The sequence below is a fragment of the Emys orbicularis genome, chromosome 3 (assembly GCF_028017835.1).
Source record: "Emys orbicularis isolate rEmyOrb1 chromosome 3, rEmyOrb1.hap1, whole genome shotgun sequence".
Classification (NCBI taxonomy): domain Eukaryota; kingdom Metazoa; phylum Chordata; order Testudines; family Emydidae; genus Emys; species Emys orbicularis.
Window position 1 is genome coordinate 138,892,022 of NC_088685.1, and position 16,898 is coordinate 138,908,919.

General features: G+C 40.4%; 1 protein-coding gene across 1 annotated transcript in view; it reads left to right on the forward strand.

The window, feature by feature from the left end:
- RYR2 (ryanodine receptor 2) overlaps window positions 1-16,898 on the forward strand; it is a 527,178-nt gene that overhangs the window by 311,253 nt on the left and 199,027 nt on the right. Inside the window, exons 50-54 of the mRNA XM_065401458.1 lie at window positions 960-1,129; window positions 3,800-4,020; window positions 5,976-6,066; window positions 11,645-11,785; window positions 13,248-13,411. Of these exons, the coding sequence (XP_065257530.1) occupies window positions 960-1,129; window positions 3,800-4,020; window positions 5,976-6,066; window positions 11,645-11,785; window positions 13,248-13,411 (787 nt within the window). The remainder of the gene's footprint in view (window positions 1-959; window positions 1,130-3,799; window positions 4,021-5,975; window positions 6,067-11,644; window positions 11,786-13,247; window positions 13,412-16,898) is intronic.

Sequence of the window (16,898 nt, forward strand, 5' to 3'; positions counted from 1 at the left end):
CAGTTTATACCCATCCATGACAGTGCTCCAGTCATGTGAGTTACCCCACCAAGTCTCTGTTATTCCAGTCACACCAGAGACCCAATAAATTAAATGGGACTCCAAGTCAGCCTGCATAAGGCTCCTGGCAGGAGCAGGGTCAGCCCCATGTTGCTGGCATTTAGCAGAATTATCACTGCATTTGCAGGCATGTGTGCAGCGTGGCTCGCTGCAGCACTTACAGCACAAGAATATCCTGATTCTAATACAGTGTTACAAACACAGCGATGCTAATTTACCTTACAAATAAGAACGTATTATAGACAGAAGTTGTAACTAAACAGCACTCTATGAAATACAGGAATAAAAAATATTATTTGGAAAGAAAGTATCAAAAGGATTAACATTTCTGTTATGTTTTCAAACATAACTGTACAGATCCTTCACTAACAGCATCTTGATTGTGTCATCAAAGGATAGTTTTCATGTATAAACTTCTTAAAGCTCAAAAAATAGCTCTGAATTTCCATCACCTTTTAAGATCTTCTAGTAAATGGTCCTTTTTGAGTTTTTCTTCTTGTAATCTCTTGCTCTCATTCCTTTTGTTAATGAACCTGCCTTTCAGGTATTCTCACTGGTGCTGCATTGCAGGGTGATACAAGTCAGAATCATTCTGCTGCTCACTTTTCATTGGACCTTTTTAGTGAAAACAATATATAACAGGGGATTTTTCTTACATTGCATAAGAGAGTCAGGTAGTGTGACTGCTTTGACACGCAGAGTATGAATGAGACCACCTACTTATAGTATAGGGTTTACCTGGATTTAGGTTGCCTTATGCATTTTATTCAGTCAAGCTATGAACTGGTTGCCTTTGTGTAACATGAACACATGGAAAATGTTCAGATATTAACAGTTGCTCAATACCCTTGCCTATGCAGAATGATCCTTTTTATTGAAGCCTTATTGCTTCCTTTTAGATGGTACTGTGGTGGAACCTGACATGTCAGCGGGGTTTTGCCCAGATCACAAGGCAGCCATGGTTTTGTTCCTTGACAGAGTCTATGGAATTGAGGACCAGGATTTCCTTCTACATCTCCTTGAAGTTGGCTTTCTGCCAGATCTCCGTGCTGCTGCTTCCTTAGATACGGTAAAGATTTAAATTCTTTGATTTGTCAATTCCCTCAGTTTGTCAAGCACTGCACAAAATAACATTCTTCTCTTTCAAGGTGGCCTCTGTCCATTCCCCCTTGTTGGATGCACCCCCTGGTGCTGCTGACCTTTAAGAACATCTTGAAAAGCAGCAAAGAGGCATATTCTCCAGATTAATGCTTGTCTTATAGAGACTTCACACCTCAAGCCCAGGGCCACAACCCGCAGAGGCCCAGCAAAGAGACTTTCAGAGCCTGCGTACAGATGTGGTCTCCTCATCTAAAAAAAGATATACTGGCACTAGAAAAGGTTCAGAAAAGGGCAACTAAAATGATTCGGGGTTTGGAACGGGTCCCATATGAGGAGAGATTAAAGAGGCTAGGACTCTTCAGCTTGGAAAAGAGGAGACTAAGGGGGGATATGATAGAGGTATATAAAATCATGAGTGATGTGGAGAAAGTGGATAAGGAAAAGTTATTTACTTATTCCCATAATACAAGAACTAGGGGGCACCAAATGAAATTAATAGGCAGCAGGTTTAAAACAAATACAAGGAAGTTCTTCTTCACGCAGCGCACAGTCAACTTGTGGAACTCCTTACCTGAGGAGGTTGTGAAGGCTAGGACTATAACAGTGTTTAAAAGAGAACTGGATAAATTCATGGTGGTTAAGTCCATTAATGGCTATTAGCCAGGATGGGTAAGGAATGGTGTCCCTAGCCTCTGTTTGTCAGAGGATGGAGATGGATGGCAGGAGAGAGATCACTTGATCATCGCCTGTTGGTCCACTCCCTCTGGGGCACCTGGCATTGGCCACTGTCGGTAGACAGGATACTGGGCTAGATGGACCTTTGGTCTGACCCGGTACGGCCGTTCTTATGTTCTTATGTTATGTTGAGTCCTCGATCTAAAATCAGATCAGGTGCCTGTGGATATAACTAAGGGCCTCTCCCTAGGGAACTGGGCTAAAGGATTTCTTTTCCAGAAGTCTGTGATCTGAGTCTGCCTCTTACTCTGGAACTCTCTTGACTTTGTCCTATTTCTGCCTTGGAATCACCTGTCCTATTTTCAGTCATCTGTCCCTTGTAATTTTTCCTATATGGGCCAGAAGGAAAATGGGAGTCTGAGGGCTGAGCCTTAGGCTTCAAGATTCCAGATGGAAGGAGGCAAAAAAGTCAGAAGAGAAGTGGGCATGACTGCCTGTGGCACAGAATTTTTGCCCTTTTTTGAAGGATAAGGAATAAAATCCATATTATTCTTGGCTGTGTTGGTTCTGCAAGGCTAAAAGGGAAAATATTTGTCATTAATCAGCAAGTTATAACTCTACATCCAGAGCAGATACTTTGAACGAGAATGTACTATATGTCAGTAGTCTTATTTCAGGAACTTTAAACTTGTTTTTAAGCAGATCATCATTCTATAGTTACAGAAAACAGATAAGATACAATTGTGCTGGCAACAGTAAGAGCTCACCCTAGAGCAGAGGTATCAGAAACATAGTCCACTTGATGTATATTTGACATGATCAGATTTTGTAGTGTTTGTTTTCATTTAAAAAAAAAAGTTTCTAGTAATGGGAAAAGAACTTGCAAATGTGAATGAAGTATAAACAAGTGATTTTTTGTGAGGAAACAAGGCAAGCTGCTTTTTACTTAAATGTCAGGCAAGTCAGTACTGGATGGTTTGGAGCTGTAGGGCCCAAGTTTAATATGAACACCAAGAACATCAATTCCAAGAAGTGAACCTTTCCAGGAATTTTGACTTCATAGGATGCTTGAGTTTTGCAGAAGGAATCAAGGCAATTGGAGGCCACATAGCCCTACTATAACCTCAACTTTGACTGTTCAGTGCCTCAGTTGCCTTTATTTTCCAGAAGGTTCCAAAGCTCAACATTGCCAGAGGTGTGAATATCCAGAGGTCATACTTTAAACACACTCCATTGTGTGTGTAAAAGAGAGAGAATGGACTTGAAACAAAGCCTTGTATTGGACCTGAATATGTGGTGTGTTCAAAATCTAAAAATGCATCTGAATTTTGTAAACAGCACCAGTCTTTCTGATGGCTGACCCAAAACACCATGTCAAATGCTTCATGAACTTTAGACAGTTCAAAATAATTTCTGCAGCTTGAGCCCACCTCTGTATATAATATCTGTGTATCTATGTATCATAAAGTTTATAAGTGGAATAATCATTAACATTTTGTAGATCCCCATTTTTGGCATCTCTCTATAGCATGTTGTTTTTCAGGGAAAATAGTATATATAATTGGATTTTTTAAAAGATATTTTTTCACCTGGAAAAATCTCTACACAGTAAGTGACATGTTTGGAAAGTAACAAGTGACTGAATATAGGAGGTTAGAATGGAATATACATGCTGTAAGATGTATATTGTCTGTCTGTCTCTCCTTGTATTAAGTCTCATTACTTTTCCAAATTTCACCTTCTTCTTTAACATTTTCCACAAAATAATTATAGAATATTTGAAAAAATAGTGTGTAAATGTATCATACATGGCATGTAGGGAGGAGAGTTTCCCCTTTGTGCCTGTGAAAATTAATTCCTTTTGTATCTACTATGAAAGCAAAAACTGCAAAATGTAGTTATTTTCCTTTGTAACAATATTTATTAAACAAGTCTCATTGTTTGTGTTTAATTTGTTTCATAGGCTGCTCTGAGTGCTACAGACATGGCCTTGGCTCTGAATCGATACCTTTGTACTGCAGTCTTGCCTTTGTTGACCAGATGTGCTCCTCTTTTTGCTGGCACAGAGCACCATGCCTCCCTCATAGATTCCTTATTACATACTGTGTACAGACTCTCCAAGGGCTGCTCTCTTACCAAAGCTCAGCGGGATTCCATTGAAGAATGTTTACTCTCTATTTGTGGGTAAGTCAGTGAATATCCCTGGCTCCATAGAAAGATGAGTTGTTATATTGAGATGTGATATATACAAGAGCATGAAGGCAGAGTAGCTAACTACATGTCACCTTTTATCAGTAGCATGGTTATGGATTTTATTTAATACACTGTCACTCTTCAGATACTGTATTTTTCCATTTTTGCGGAGTCTGGGAAAGATATATTAAATAAATATATACTTGACTATATTCAAGTTGCACAGCTGGTAATTACATGTAAATGCAATTTTCAGTTATTGTTCTATTAACAGATTCTCCTTAATTAACCACAGTAAGCAACTAAGAGAACACACTGCATTGGGGACAAAAATCTATATAAATAAGGAATTATGAACATAATAGAGTATCATTTTTAAGAGCATTTTTAACATTGCAAACTGATAGTACTGTGTGGGGATTTATTATAGAAGGTTATATTGCTTGCTGAAGCTATTCAGTTATCAGTTACATTTTAAATCCTAGCTGATCTTTAATTACATAGTAGTTCACGATCAGCACACTTTCCAACCTATCAGTTGCATTAGTGCCACCCTCTTTCCATCTTGGAAATTTTGCCTATGTTCTCCCTTCTCAAGTCTAGCAGCCCAAGTGCAAAATTTTCAAACATGCCCAGGTTCCATTTTCAAAATGTGCAAGCATTCAGGAACCTAAGTCCCACTGACTTTCAGTGGGACTGAGGCACCTACATCATTTATGCACTTTTGAAAATTTTAACCCACATGATTTTTCCTAATTAACCTCCTAGTCAGTTCAAAAGTGACACACCTTGTATTGTTAGTGGTAATTTTGAAGTTCAGGGCAAATAAAAGCAGTGTACTGGATTCTTTATGCTATATATTATAGAATCATAGAAATATAGGGTGGGAAGGGACCATGAGAGATCATCTAGTGCTGAGGTGGGACCAATTTTACCTAGACAATCCCTGACAGATGCTGGTCTAATCTGTTTTTAAAAAACTCAGGTGATGGGGATTCCACAACACTCCTTGGTAACCTATTCTGGTACTTAACTAACCTTATAGTTGGAAAGATTTTTCCTAATATGTAACCTAAATCTCTCTTGCTGCATATAATTCCAGTTACTACTTATCCTACTGTCAGTGAGCATCGAAAACAATTGATCACTTTCCTCCCTCTAATAGCCCTTAACATATTTGAAGGCTGTTATCAGGTCCCCCCTTTTCCTCGAGACTAAACATGCTCAGTTTTTTTAACCTTTTCTCAAAGGTCATATTTCCTAAACCTTAGTTCATATTAGTTAATAACAATACTTTAATCTTGATAATGTCAATATTGTATCTGTTCACAGTTTGCTGTTATTGAGAGACTTTTTATATGTATATTCTCTGCCTATTATAGAGTGGCATATAGACAAATCACTGTTGTTTGTTCTCTTTCCAGCTGATGCCCAATACTCTTTGGCCCTAGTATAGTACATCCACAGTGTCAAAACTTAGCTTATATGGCTTCTTCAATGCAAGAATATTGGCAAAATATTATTCTTATGTGCTTTTTTTATGTGTTGCAGTATGCATGGTGATAATCAAATATAGTATCGGAATATTACATTTTCTGTTTTGCACCTGTCCTCCTCTTCTCTATTTCAGAGCTTGTGTTTTCACAATTTTTTTTTTTTTTTTTTTTGTAATTTATGTTGTTCACACTGGAACATAGCTGGAAGTAGCATATTCTGGAAGTTTTGTTTAGAATGCCTCTGTTATTGTTTGCTCTCCATTTCCTTCCCACACATTTTTAATCTGCTGTGTCACCAACAAAATTACATCACTTTATGGATTTGGGAATATCTGAAGGAGTAGGACAATTGGCACAGATCCTTGGAGTGTGTGGTTACTTTAATGCATTGTCTATTTATTGCATAAAAGCTAGTTGTATGCTCTGTTGAAACTGTCTGTCTACCTACAGCCAACTGAGGCCTTCCATGATGCAACACTTGCTGAGGAGATTAGTGTTTGATGTTCCTCTATTAAATGAGCATGCAAAGATGCCTCTGAAGGTATGTGTGGTTTACAGTAAAGGTATATTTTAATCTTCTTGTATACAATGTACTATTACTTGTATGTTGCCTTGCCTCCATCTGGTAGAGGAAACAATATCATGTCATCACTCTAGCAGGAAGCAAGGAGAAAGAATATTCTTTGTGACAGCCACTAATGCTCACTTCTGATCAGTCCACACGGAAGCATAAAGTTCATGCCTCATCTCTGACTCTCCTTCCAATTCTGTCCTTTCTTCAAGCCCTTGTAAAAAAGAAACAAGATGGAGAGAGGGTGAGAGAGATGATTCCAAGGCATAAATAGAGCAAGGTCATGTAAATTTCTGGGTGGCTCCCCAGGATCTCCAGCTTGGGCTCTGCGTGTTTAGTCTCTCTCCTCCCAGAAAACGGACTCATTTTCTCTGTATGCAGTGTTGTAGCCGTGTTGGTCCAAGGATATTAGAGAGACAAAGCTGGGTGAGGTAATATCTTTTATTGAACCAACTTCTGTTGGCGAGAGAGACAAGTTTTTGAACTTACCGAGCTGTTCTTCAGGTCTGGGAAAGGAACTCAGTGTGTCACCGCTAAATACAAGATTGAGCAGATAGTTTAGCATAAGTCACTAGTACATACTCTAAGGGGAACCATTCAAGGTGAAGTGGCCTGTTAACATCCCTATAGTCATAGGTCAAAAAGGGAGGTTAGTGGGTTATAGAATTTTGTAATAAGCCATAAATGCAGTGTCTTAATTAAGACCATGATTTTTAGTGTCTAGCAAAGTTACGAATTTAAGCTCCCAGGCTCATCTTCTGGAAGTGTTGTGCAGGTTTCCTTTGAGGATGAGGCCTGATAGTTGGGATGTCTGAGGAATCCAGATCTTTTTCCTACCATTCAAGTTGTCTTCAGGCTTCAAAGGTTTTATCGTCTCCTGTTGATGCTGGTTGCGGCTCTGCTCCATGAAGGGATACACTTATATACTTACTTAGACAAGATCCTCAACACAGAGTCCTCAGAGTAAAGCCTCAGTGTGCCAAGAACTGAATCATTCACCACCTTATATCCTACTGTTTTTTAGTGAACTATGAAAACTCGCTTCTGATGATTTCCGAACACAGCTTTCGGCAAGACATTTCAGCTGTTCTCCTTTTATTTTGCCTTTTCTCCTTCCTTTTATAAGAAGCAGGTCATGTTTAATTTCATCTGTCTCCTCTCTTGGGTAGAGACTTATGCCTCTCTCCCTCTTGACTGGGGGTTTTCCAGGCTGCAGAGTTTCTTGTCTACACTGTGGTATCCTCAGCCCGCCAGACTGCATGGAAGGCATGTGTCTGCGTTTTGTTTTTTTCTCCGGGGGTTATGAACAATGTGATTGCCCTCGGTTACAAGTAACAACACAGCTCATTATAAGCAAGCAGGTTTATTCTTAAGGTGAAAGCATTACAGAGAAAAAGTATTAAAAATAATAAAAAAACCCCTACATGAATTCTAAAAGCTTACCAGAGATCACCCCAGCTCCAAACTTGGGCTCTGGTAGGTGTCAGTCCTTCAAAACCCATAGCTGAGTTGTCCCAGAGATTACAAGGTCATGTCTGTCTCAGATTCAGAACCTGCACATAGGTTGGGCAGAGCAGCCATTTCTTTTTACAGCTCAGGCCTTTGATCTTGGTCTTCAGTAATAGATCAGCAGCACACAGGGCATAGCTGCAAAAGACTGGGTTTTTGCATAACTGGAGTTGAGGGATTTGCATTCACCTCCCACTAGATATTCCCCAGGAAAACCAGTTAACGCTTTTTGTTCCAAAAAGTCCATTCTTGTCTGGCACATGGTTTAATGTAGTCCTTTGAACCCCCAGTTCTCACATCTGTCACATCTCCCTCCTCAAGAGGTTACATACAGTCTTGCCCCACAATAACACTAATTCATTCATTTAATACAATGGATGCTAAAGATACTTAAACTTAATTCAATAAGGTCTCCCAAGGATATGGAAGGAAATGGTCATATCTATGATTCTACAGGTGTGATGAAGATTTAGGTGCTTCCCATTACATATACCTATCTCATAGAACTGGAAGGGACCCTGAAAGGTCATCAAGTCCAGCCCCCTGCCTTCACTAGCATCCTATGTGGCCCCCTCAAGGATTGAGCTCACAACCCTGAGTTTAGCAGGCTAATGCTCAAACCATTGAGCTATCCCTCCCCCGATCTTGATCTTTGTTTAGTTCTGAAAATACTTACAACATTGGGTTCGCTTTTTAAATCCATGGGAGCAGTACACCTGGACTACAAATATATAGTTACATTTTTGGTTGTGGTCAAAATCCTCCCTCCCTCCCACCCCTGCAGGACTTTCTGAAGATTCCAGGGAGTTATAACTTTGAATTTAGTATCTCTATTATAATGTACTATGTATTTTCAGTTTTGTGTCTTGTGATTTGTTCTGACTTATGAGAAGATGAAGGTCTGGTGCCTCGTATACTGGCTGTAACTCAGAATATTTTGTTTGTTTACTTTACGGTAGGTGGAGTCATCTATCTATGGAACATTTTTTCTCTCTGCAGGATTGTTGAAATAGATGAATTAAAAAAAAAATCTAGCTTAGTATTTTTCTTTTATGCCCTGGAACTCTCCTGAAAAGAGAGAATGATATATCCGTTGTTTAACTTCCATGCCAAGAACTGTCCTTTAGATATTCTAAAGAGTCCTCCACTTTAGTGACAATACATCATGAGTGATATTATTTTGAACCTCTAATAATCTCAGGATTCCAGCCCAGAAGACTAAAATAGAATGAAAATAGGGACCAAGAGCTTTCCAAAAGGTGTATTCCAGACACAATGGAATCATGCTTTTATAATGCCACTTCTCTTCTTTCTGATAATTTAAAAAAAATATGAAGCTCCCTGGTGCTCTGTTATTGCTCTTAAGAGTCTGACTCAGCAACTTTTGCAGTGCTGACAAAAATTTTACTTTATAGGTGCTGGCCTTCTGGTGAAGGCAATTTCAAAATATCAAGAATTCACTTTTGTTGCCTTTCACAAAAGTTTCGTAGAACATACATTCTCAGCCTAGGGGTGAGCCTCAGGGTGGGGCAATCAGGTTCAAGGGACTCTGACCACCCTTCCTTTCATTTATAGCCAGATGGAAAGGGGAGTCCTGAAACTCTTTGCTGTTGTAAGATAGGGTCATGGTATGGAAAAGGTTAAGAACTTCTGTCATAGAACAACGTATCTTCTGTCATAGAACAGGCATATCAGTATGCCTTCAGGATGATAAATGGTATGCTGCTCTCAACATAAATAACTTCTTTAGATTTAAGACTGCCCCAGGGTTTCTGAGAAAAAAATATTGTATAGAAAGTAAATTATGTGCAGAAATAAAATAATCTCCAGCAGCCTGTGTTGAACTTAATGTTTCGGACCACTTATCAAAAATACTTATTATTTAATACAAATTATTTTTAGTCTCCTCCTATCTGTCACATAACTCATTTTGATTGTGCAATATTTTAGTTAAGTTTTTACTGTACTATATCTGTAACAGTACTGCTTCCTAAAACACACCCGTACATGCTCTTAGGAATATTTAATGATGCCGTTGCCATTATTAGCGCTGCAGATTTGTCACAGCATTCTTTATCAAAAATCACGGCACTGCCATGGTAAATTTAGTAAACTTAGAAGTTCAGGGGAAATGGTGGGTAAAGTCATGGATATGAAAATTCAATGATCTGTACCTCTTTAAATACAATTGACATAAATCTCTCCTCAGTAGTCTGCCAAATCTGCCTCAGGTCACAATGCCCAGATTGGGGAGCTGGGCCAAGACCACCGCCGTGACAGCCCTGCAGCCCTAGCCATTTTTGACACAAAGACTCTGTTTTCCCTTCGCTGTGAATGTATAGGTTTGTTGGGAGTGGAGTGTGCACATCTAGGTGACCCAACAGAAAGGCAGGCTGTACACCTGACTGTCATTCCTAGATTTCTGTACTATTTGTTCATTTATCACACTTCTGTTTTCAACTTTTACAATCAATGTTAAAGTTAAAAGCAAAAATTGCCATGTTTCAAGGAGTTTATTTCTCTGAGCACCTTTAATGTTCAGTTCTTAAGAGAATCATGAAGGATTACAATAAGTATTTATCCTTTTTATAGCATCTTTCATCTAAATTCTCAAAGCAGTTTATCTCAATTAAGTTTAAGAATACACCTTTGAGATACACAAGGTGTAAGTATTAGTTATACCTGTTTCCCAGGTGGGTAAACTCAGTGCCTCAGAGGTGAACAGATTCGACAAAGGTCACAAAATGCTCCCCTTTCCTCAGCCTCAGAGATGGGAAGGCTTTGCCTGGACCAGCAGGGAGGAAAATAAATCCCTTGGCCCCTTTAAAGATTTCCTACTTCTTTCTTCCCCTCCTCATGGGAACCCAGTCTCTTTGTGGACTTGAGGATGGGAAGAGGGGGACTCTTTGGCTGATGGATGGGTCAGAAGGAGGCAACATAAACTTACTAGCCCCTGTCCACCCAAGGGAGGGCTTATAAACCCTTCCCCCCTGTCCAGGGCACCATTCTGTGCCCTGAGAAAAAGCTCCCCATTTCTGCCAGTTGGAATTAGAGGAAGACCAGGTTTTTGGGCCTGCCAGTATTTTGGGGGTTGGGATGGAATTTTTCCCTTAGTGCCAAATTGGCGTGGGCAATGTAGGTTTTTTTCAGTTTCCTCTCAGCAGGCCAGGGAGCTGGTGGAAAGAGATTAGGTTTTTAAATTCATTTGATCACAATTTTGCAGGTGTCCAGTGCAAATGCTTGTTCACTAGACAGTCTGGTTCCCTGAAAAACTAGATTTGAAGCAGATTAGGAGAAAGCAGCTCCTAAAGAAGGTGGAGAATGGGGATGGAACTCCTAATGTCTAGTACAGTGAGGAGACAACCCCTTCTTCCCTACCCACTTATCCTTCATACAAGGGGATTCTGGAACCAGGCAGAAGAAAGGGGTTGGGGGTTGACAGAAGTCTTTTACCAAATTATATGGATTACAGAAGGAAGGATGACCTGCACTGAATGAGTTATTGCTGGATAGTTCCAAGATGTATTGCTTAATAATTTCGCTGCCTAGTTAAATCTCATTCCTGGAGTCTTGTCTTTTCTTCCTGCAGCAGTCATTGGTAGAGTCCAGAATAAAATGCAGGATGCAAACACTCTGGGTGATATCTTGGCTCTATTAAAGTCTGTTGGAACTTTGCCATTGACTTCAATAGGGTGAGGACCTCATCTTCTTTCTCATGCTTAAGCACTAGACAACAGATGTGCCATCTAAGGTTAAGCGGTAACATTCATCTGAAATCTAAAAAAATTACAGACTATTAAGAATTGGGAAAACTTTAAAATGCTTAGCCACCGTTTTAAAATTGTAATTATTAGTAATAATTTTCTGTATTGGATTCTAAAGGCAAATAGTATATTAGAACATGAACTCCTTGAATTAATTGAGAGATTGTTCTAGTGTCATTATTGTGTGGATCGTATAGTGTTTGAATGTCAGGATAGATAATTGATTGTGTTTATATTACATATTTTGGATGCTTTCAAAATATTTTGTGTTCTAGTTGCTGACAAATCATTATGAAAGATGCTGGAAGTATTATTGCCTGCCAAGTGGGTGGGGCAACTTTGGTGCTGCATCAGAAGAAGAACTTCATTTATCCAGAAAGTTGTTCTGGGGTATTTTTGATGCCCTGTCTCAAAAGGTAATTTTTATGTAGTTCTCCATGATCACAATGTAGGCTGATCATTTCTAATCAAAGTATATATTTCAACTTGAGTTAATGACATCAAAATTATGTAATTTTATTATAAATTCTTCTGCATCAATTACATGCACAACAGATTATGTGGCAAACAGCATGTGCTAAAGCTATGTGTTTTTAATACTATTTAATCAAATAGCTAATAATAGTGTATACATATAAGATCCTCAACATGCTTAGGTTTAACAATTTGTCAAGGAATATGCTGCTTCCATGATAAATATAATCATTAAAAAAATAAAATGGTGTCCATGCAATCCTGTGTGGGTCCAATCTTGTATACCCTTACATTTTATCTGTCTTTTTGTTTATATGACTTATTACTGTACAGTAAAAGAGAGCCCTTCCAACGATCTGCCCTTGACAATCTTTAAAAACACACTGATAGACCCATCTGTTACCACAGATGAAATCAATTAATGCAGCAACAGCATTAATATAACAAATGTTAATTCACCTCTCCACCAAATCCCCACCAGAGTCCTCCCCCACCTCTATTCAGTCCTCCCCATCACCTATCTCATCACAGGTAAGGGGGAAAATTGGGCCTTGTAGTGTGTCCTGAAGGTTATCAGGACAAAGGTTAACTTTGCAATGGCCGTTATAGACTAAGATGGGAAGCATAATTAATCCTTGCTGACACAATAGGACCTTTCAGTTCCATGGACCCACTTACTGTAATAAGGACGACTTATATGAGTACGAGTTTGTAGGATCAGGCCCTATATTATACACTATAGTAGCACTAATGAAATGCATCTAGAAATTAAGTTTAATTTGTTATAAGTACCATCATATTATCTCTTCAGGGCTTTTTTCCTCCTTGGAAGGAAAAAAATATTGGGTAATTTAATAAATTTAAATCACACAAATGTTTATTACAGCTATTTTTTTCATGATTATTTAAAAATTTTAAACATCAGCTAAACTATCTTTGAAATATCGTCTATACCTTAGCTCAACAAGACTAGATAATACATTTGGACATTATATAGTGTTTTTTTCCCCCAACCTGATGAGGATTTCACCATGATGGGAAGCCATTTGGTATAGAAAATCCAGGTTCTTGGACAAGTGTTGGATATTCCTCTGCTTTACTCTGTTCTGGCACCCTGTGAGGGACCAGTCTGGCTCCCACCAAAGTGAATAATTGTTTTTCCATCGACTTCAGTGAAAGCAGGATTTGGTCCTAAGTCTAGCTTCAGTATTCAGTAGTATTTCATTGTAGTTCAGATGTCAGTTTCTTTTATTTTCAGAACTGAGATTCTATTTCACATTGAGTAAAAAAGTTGTTCCATGACAATTTGGTTTCATGTATGGCTATAATGATGAATCAATTTCAGCAATAATGGAAACAATCTCCATTCAACACTGTGTCTTTTTATCCCATGTTTCTCCACAGAAGTATGAACAGGAACTGTTCAAACTGGCTTTGCCCTGCCTGAGTGCAGTTGCAGGAGCTTTACCCCCAGACTACATGGAATCCAATTATGTCAGTATGATGGAAAAACAGGCTTCAATGGATTCAGATGGGAACTTTAACCCACAACCTGTTGATACCTCAAAGTATGAACTTTTTCTGTTGTAGCTCATTTTTACCATGAACAGTTTAAGCCTGTAATTGAAATATGGTAGTACAGAAAACACATAAGTACATGCCCATCTTGAATTACCATCCTTAAGATAAAATGGGGGGCTTGTTTGGTTGTAAAACATGAAAGCCACAAGTGGTTCACTATATATTCCTTGGGCACCTTACCACAAATGAGATAAATTTTCAGCCTGGAAATTAAACTACCCAAACCCATTTGTTCTAGGAAGCACCTAGCACACTTTTGGGAGTTGTAAAAGTAAATAATAATTAATAGTTAATGGGAGCCAAGTACTAAATTCCTGCGACTGACACTTAAATTTTACTCTGCAAAATGTGGTGGTGATTGTACATTTATGTAATGCCTTTTTATCCGGAAGGATTCCAAGCTACAGGCCACGTTCTGGCTGTTTTGCATAGTTGTGCCAAGAGGGGAAGTGGGCAGAAGGAGCCCTCTATTTAGCTTGCCACATCTTTGCAATGGGCAGCCAGAATCCCACTGTTTGTGTCCTATGAGTGCACCATCCAGCGATTCTATACACCCCAAGTGCACAAAGCCCAAGTGGATTTAACATCCTGGATGTGGCCATAGCCCCATACTTCTGTACACACAATGGTGATACAAACCTGACAGAAATAAGACCACACACTACCTCTTCCACAAGATCACTTCTAGGCATGGCTGTGCAAGCACCCTTATAGACATTCTGTCTATCTCAGCACTCAACAGGCAGAATACCTCGAATCACTGCCACTGGTGCACTGGGCTTATGCACACATGCACCCATAATGTGACGATGGCTGCAAAAGCCACAATCTAGCCCTGAATAGAGGAATCATGTTGCTCACCACTAAAGTACAATCACCTGTGAGGTGTAATGTGCTAAGTGTCTAACTACATAACTTACACAACCATTTAGGACATGAAATGAAGATTATTTTATCCAGTTGATATTGTGGGGGTGAATTTTAGGTAGACAGAATATAAATAACCAAATAATTAGAGTTTGCCCAACTCTCTGGTGGCCACACTCCTCTCTATTAAAAAGTGTTGTTATGGGACTTTCAAGGACCAAGATTTGTCAAGACTGGTTTTTAACCTCTTTCAAAAGACATCATCTCAAGCATCACAGTTTTCCCTTAGCGCCATACTAAGGCATTGGTGTAGTATTGGTTCAAAAGAGAAAGTACTGCCTTACCAATATCACCTCCGTCATGAGCTGTTTACCTGCCAGTCCCCCATCTAAGTACTAGCCATGCCTAACCCTCTTTGGAAGTGATTATAGGTGAACAGCGGCAATCTGTTATATTTGTGACTTTATGCAGAGTCTGTATCGTGCCCCCCCCCCCCCCCAAAAAAAACAAAAAAAATCCTGCTGAGAACACATGATGATTTTTTTGTGGCTTCTTCCTACTTCGTACCTGGATACATTTTTGCACAGTACTACACTAATTGTTAACTACTTGGAATAATTACTGTTGTACATCTCTCTTTTCTCTGATCCTATGACAAAGGATTAAAGGACAGACTCTCCTTGCTTCCCAGTAGATGGCACTATGGCATTGTCTATCCCTTAATCCGCTGTCAGAGAATGGGAGAAGAGGGTACTATGACAAACAATTATCAGTAAGCAATTTTCCTTTTCTTTTGTAAGAACACAAGTGTAGGAGACTGCTTTGTATGATAAATTGTTCATTAAAAAATGTTCTATAGCAGTGGTATCCAACCTTTTTACGCCCAAGATCACTTTTTGAATTTAAGGGCAACCCAGGATCTTCCCTGCCCCTTCCCTGAGGCCCTGCCCCTTCCCCAAATTCTCACCCCACTAACTCCGTTCCCCCCCCCGTCACTTGTTCTCCCCCACCCTCACTCACTTTCACTGGGCTCGGGTCGGGGGTTGGGGTTTGGGAAGACATGTTGGCTCTGGGCTGGAGCTGAGGGGTTCGCGTGGGAGGGGATTCTGGGCTGAGCCTGGGGCCGATGGTTGGGGTGCAGGAGGGAGCTCTGGACTGGGGCAGAGTGTCGGGGTGCTGGAGGGGGTACAGGATTCTGGCTTGGGGGGGGTCAGGGCTGGGGCAGAGTGTTTGGATGCAGGAGGGAGTGGGGGTGCTGGCTCTGGGAGGGGGGTCAGGGCTGGGGTTGAGGTGCAGGAGAGGGCTCGGGGTTCGGGGGGGGGGGGTATGGGGTATTAGCTCCGGGAGGGGGCTCAGGTCTGGTTTGGGGTGCTGGCTCCAGGAGGGGGCTCAGTGCTGGGGTTTGGGGTGCGGCCTTCTGCTGGGCAGCACTTACTGCTAAGGCAGGCTTCCTGCCTACCCCGGCCCCACGCCGCTCCTGGAAGGGGCCAACGCGCCCCTGTGGCCCCTGGGCGGGAGGGCGTTTGGCACGTGGCTCCACGTGCTGCCCCTCTCTGCAAGAGCCCTGCCCTCTGCCCATGGGGCCGCGCTGGCTGCTTCCAGGAGCAGTGTGGGGGCGGGGCAGGTAGTAGGGAGCCTGTCTTCGCGGCAGCCCTGCTGTGCCGCCAGAGATCACGATCGACTGGGAGATCCTCTAGGATCCATCAGTCGATCACGATTGACCGGTTGGTGACCACTGTTCTATAGTATTTGTTTTTGTTTGGAAGAAAAGTATTACTGCTCTTCCTGTAGTCGTAAATCAACTTCAACTTCAGTACCCTCTTGCACACCTGAAAGATTGCTAGTTTATTTTCATGTTGATTTTATTATTTTTCATATTGAATGGTTTTTAGGCATTCAGTGGGATCTGAAATTTGTACCTTTTTGAGTGGCTATAAACTGCAGTATTTCAATACATAATGAAATTTACAGGTTTATAATATGCTTTAACAAGAGGTGGTTGACAGTGAATTTACGTTATGTATATAATATGCACCGTATTTCTGGAAAATAGGAACTGAAATATATTTTAAAACACAAATAAGTTGATGTTAATAATCTAAACCCATATCAGAAAACTTCAGTACATTTTGTAAGTCATTATACTCATAGATTTTAATGACAGAAGGGACTATTGTGATCATCTAGTCTGACCTCTTGCACATCTCAAGCCACAGAACCTCACCCACCCACTCCTGTAATAGACACATAACCTGTGGCTGAGTTACTGAAGTCCTCAAATCATGATGTAAAGACTTCAGGTTACAGAGGATCCATCATTTACTCTAGTTTAAACCTGCAAGTGACCCATGCTGCAGAGGAAGGTGAAAAACTCTCAGAGTCTCTGAAAATATGGCCTGGGGGAAATTCCTTCCCACCCCAAATATGGCAATTAGTTGGACCCTGAGCACATTGGCAAGACCCACCAGTCAGACACCTGGGAAAGAATTCCCTGTAGTAACTCAGAGTCCTCCCCATCTAGAGTGCCATCTCCAGCCATTGGGGATATTTCCTGCTAGCAGTTGCTGATAGGCCACTCACAGTTGTGTAGGCAGTCTCATCACATCA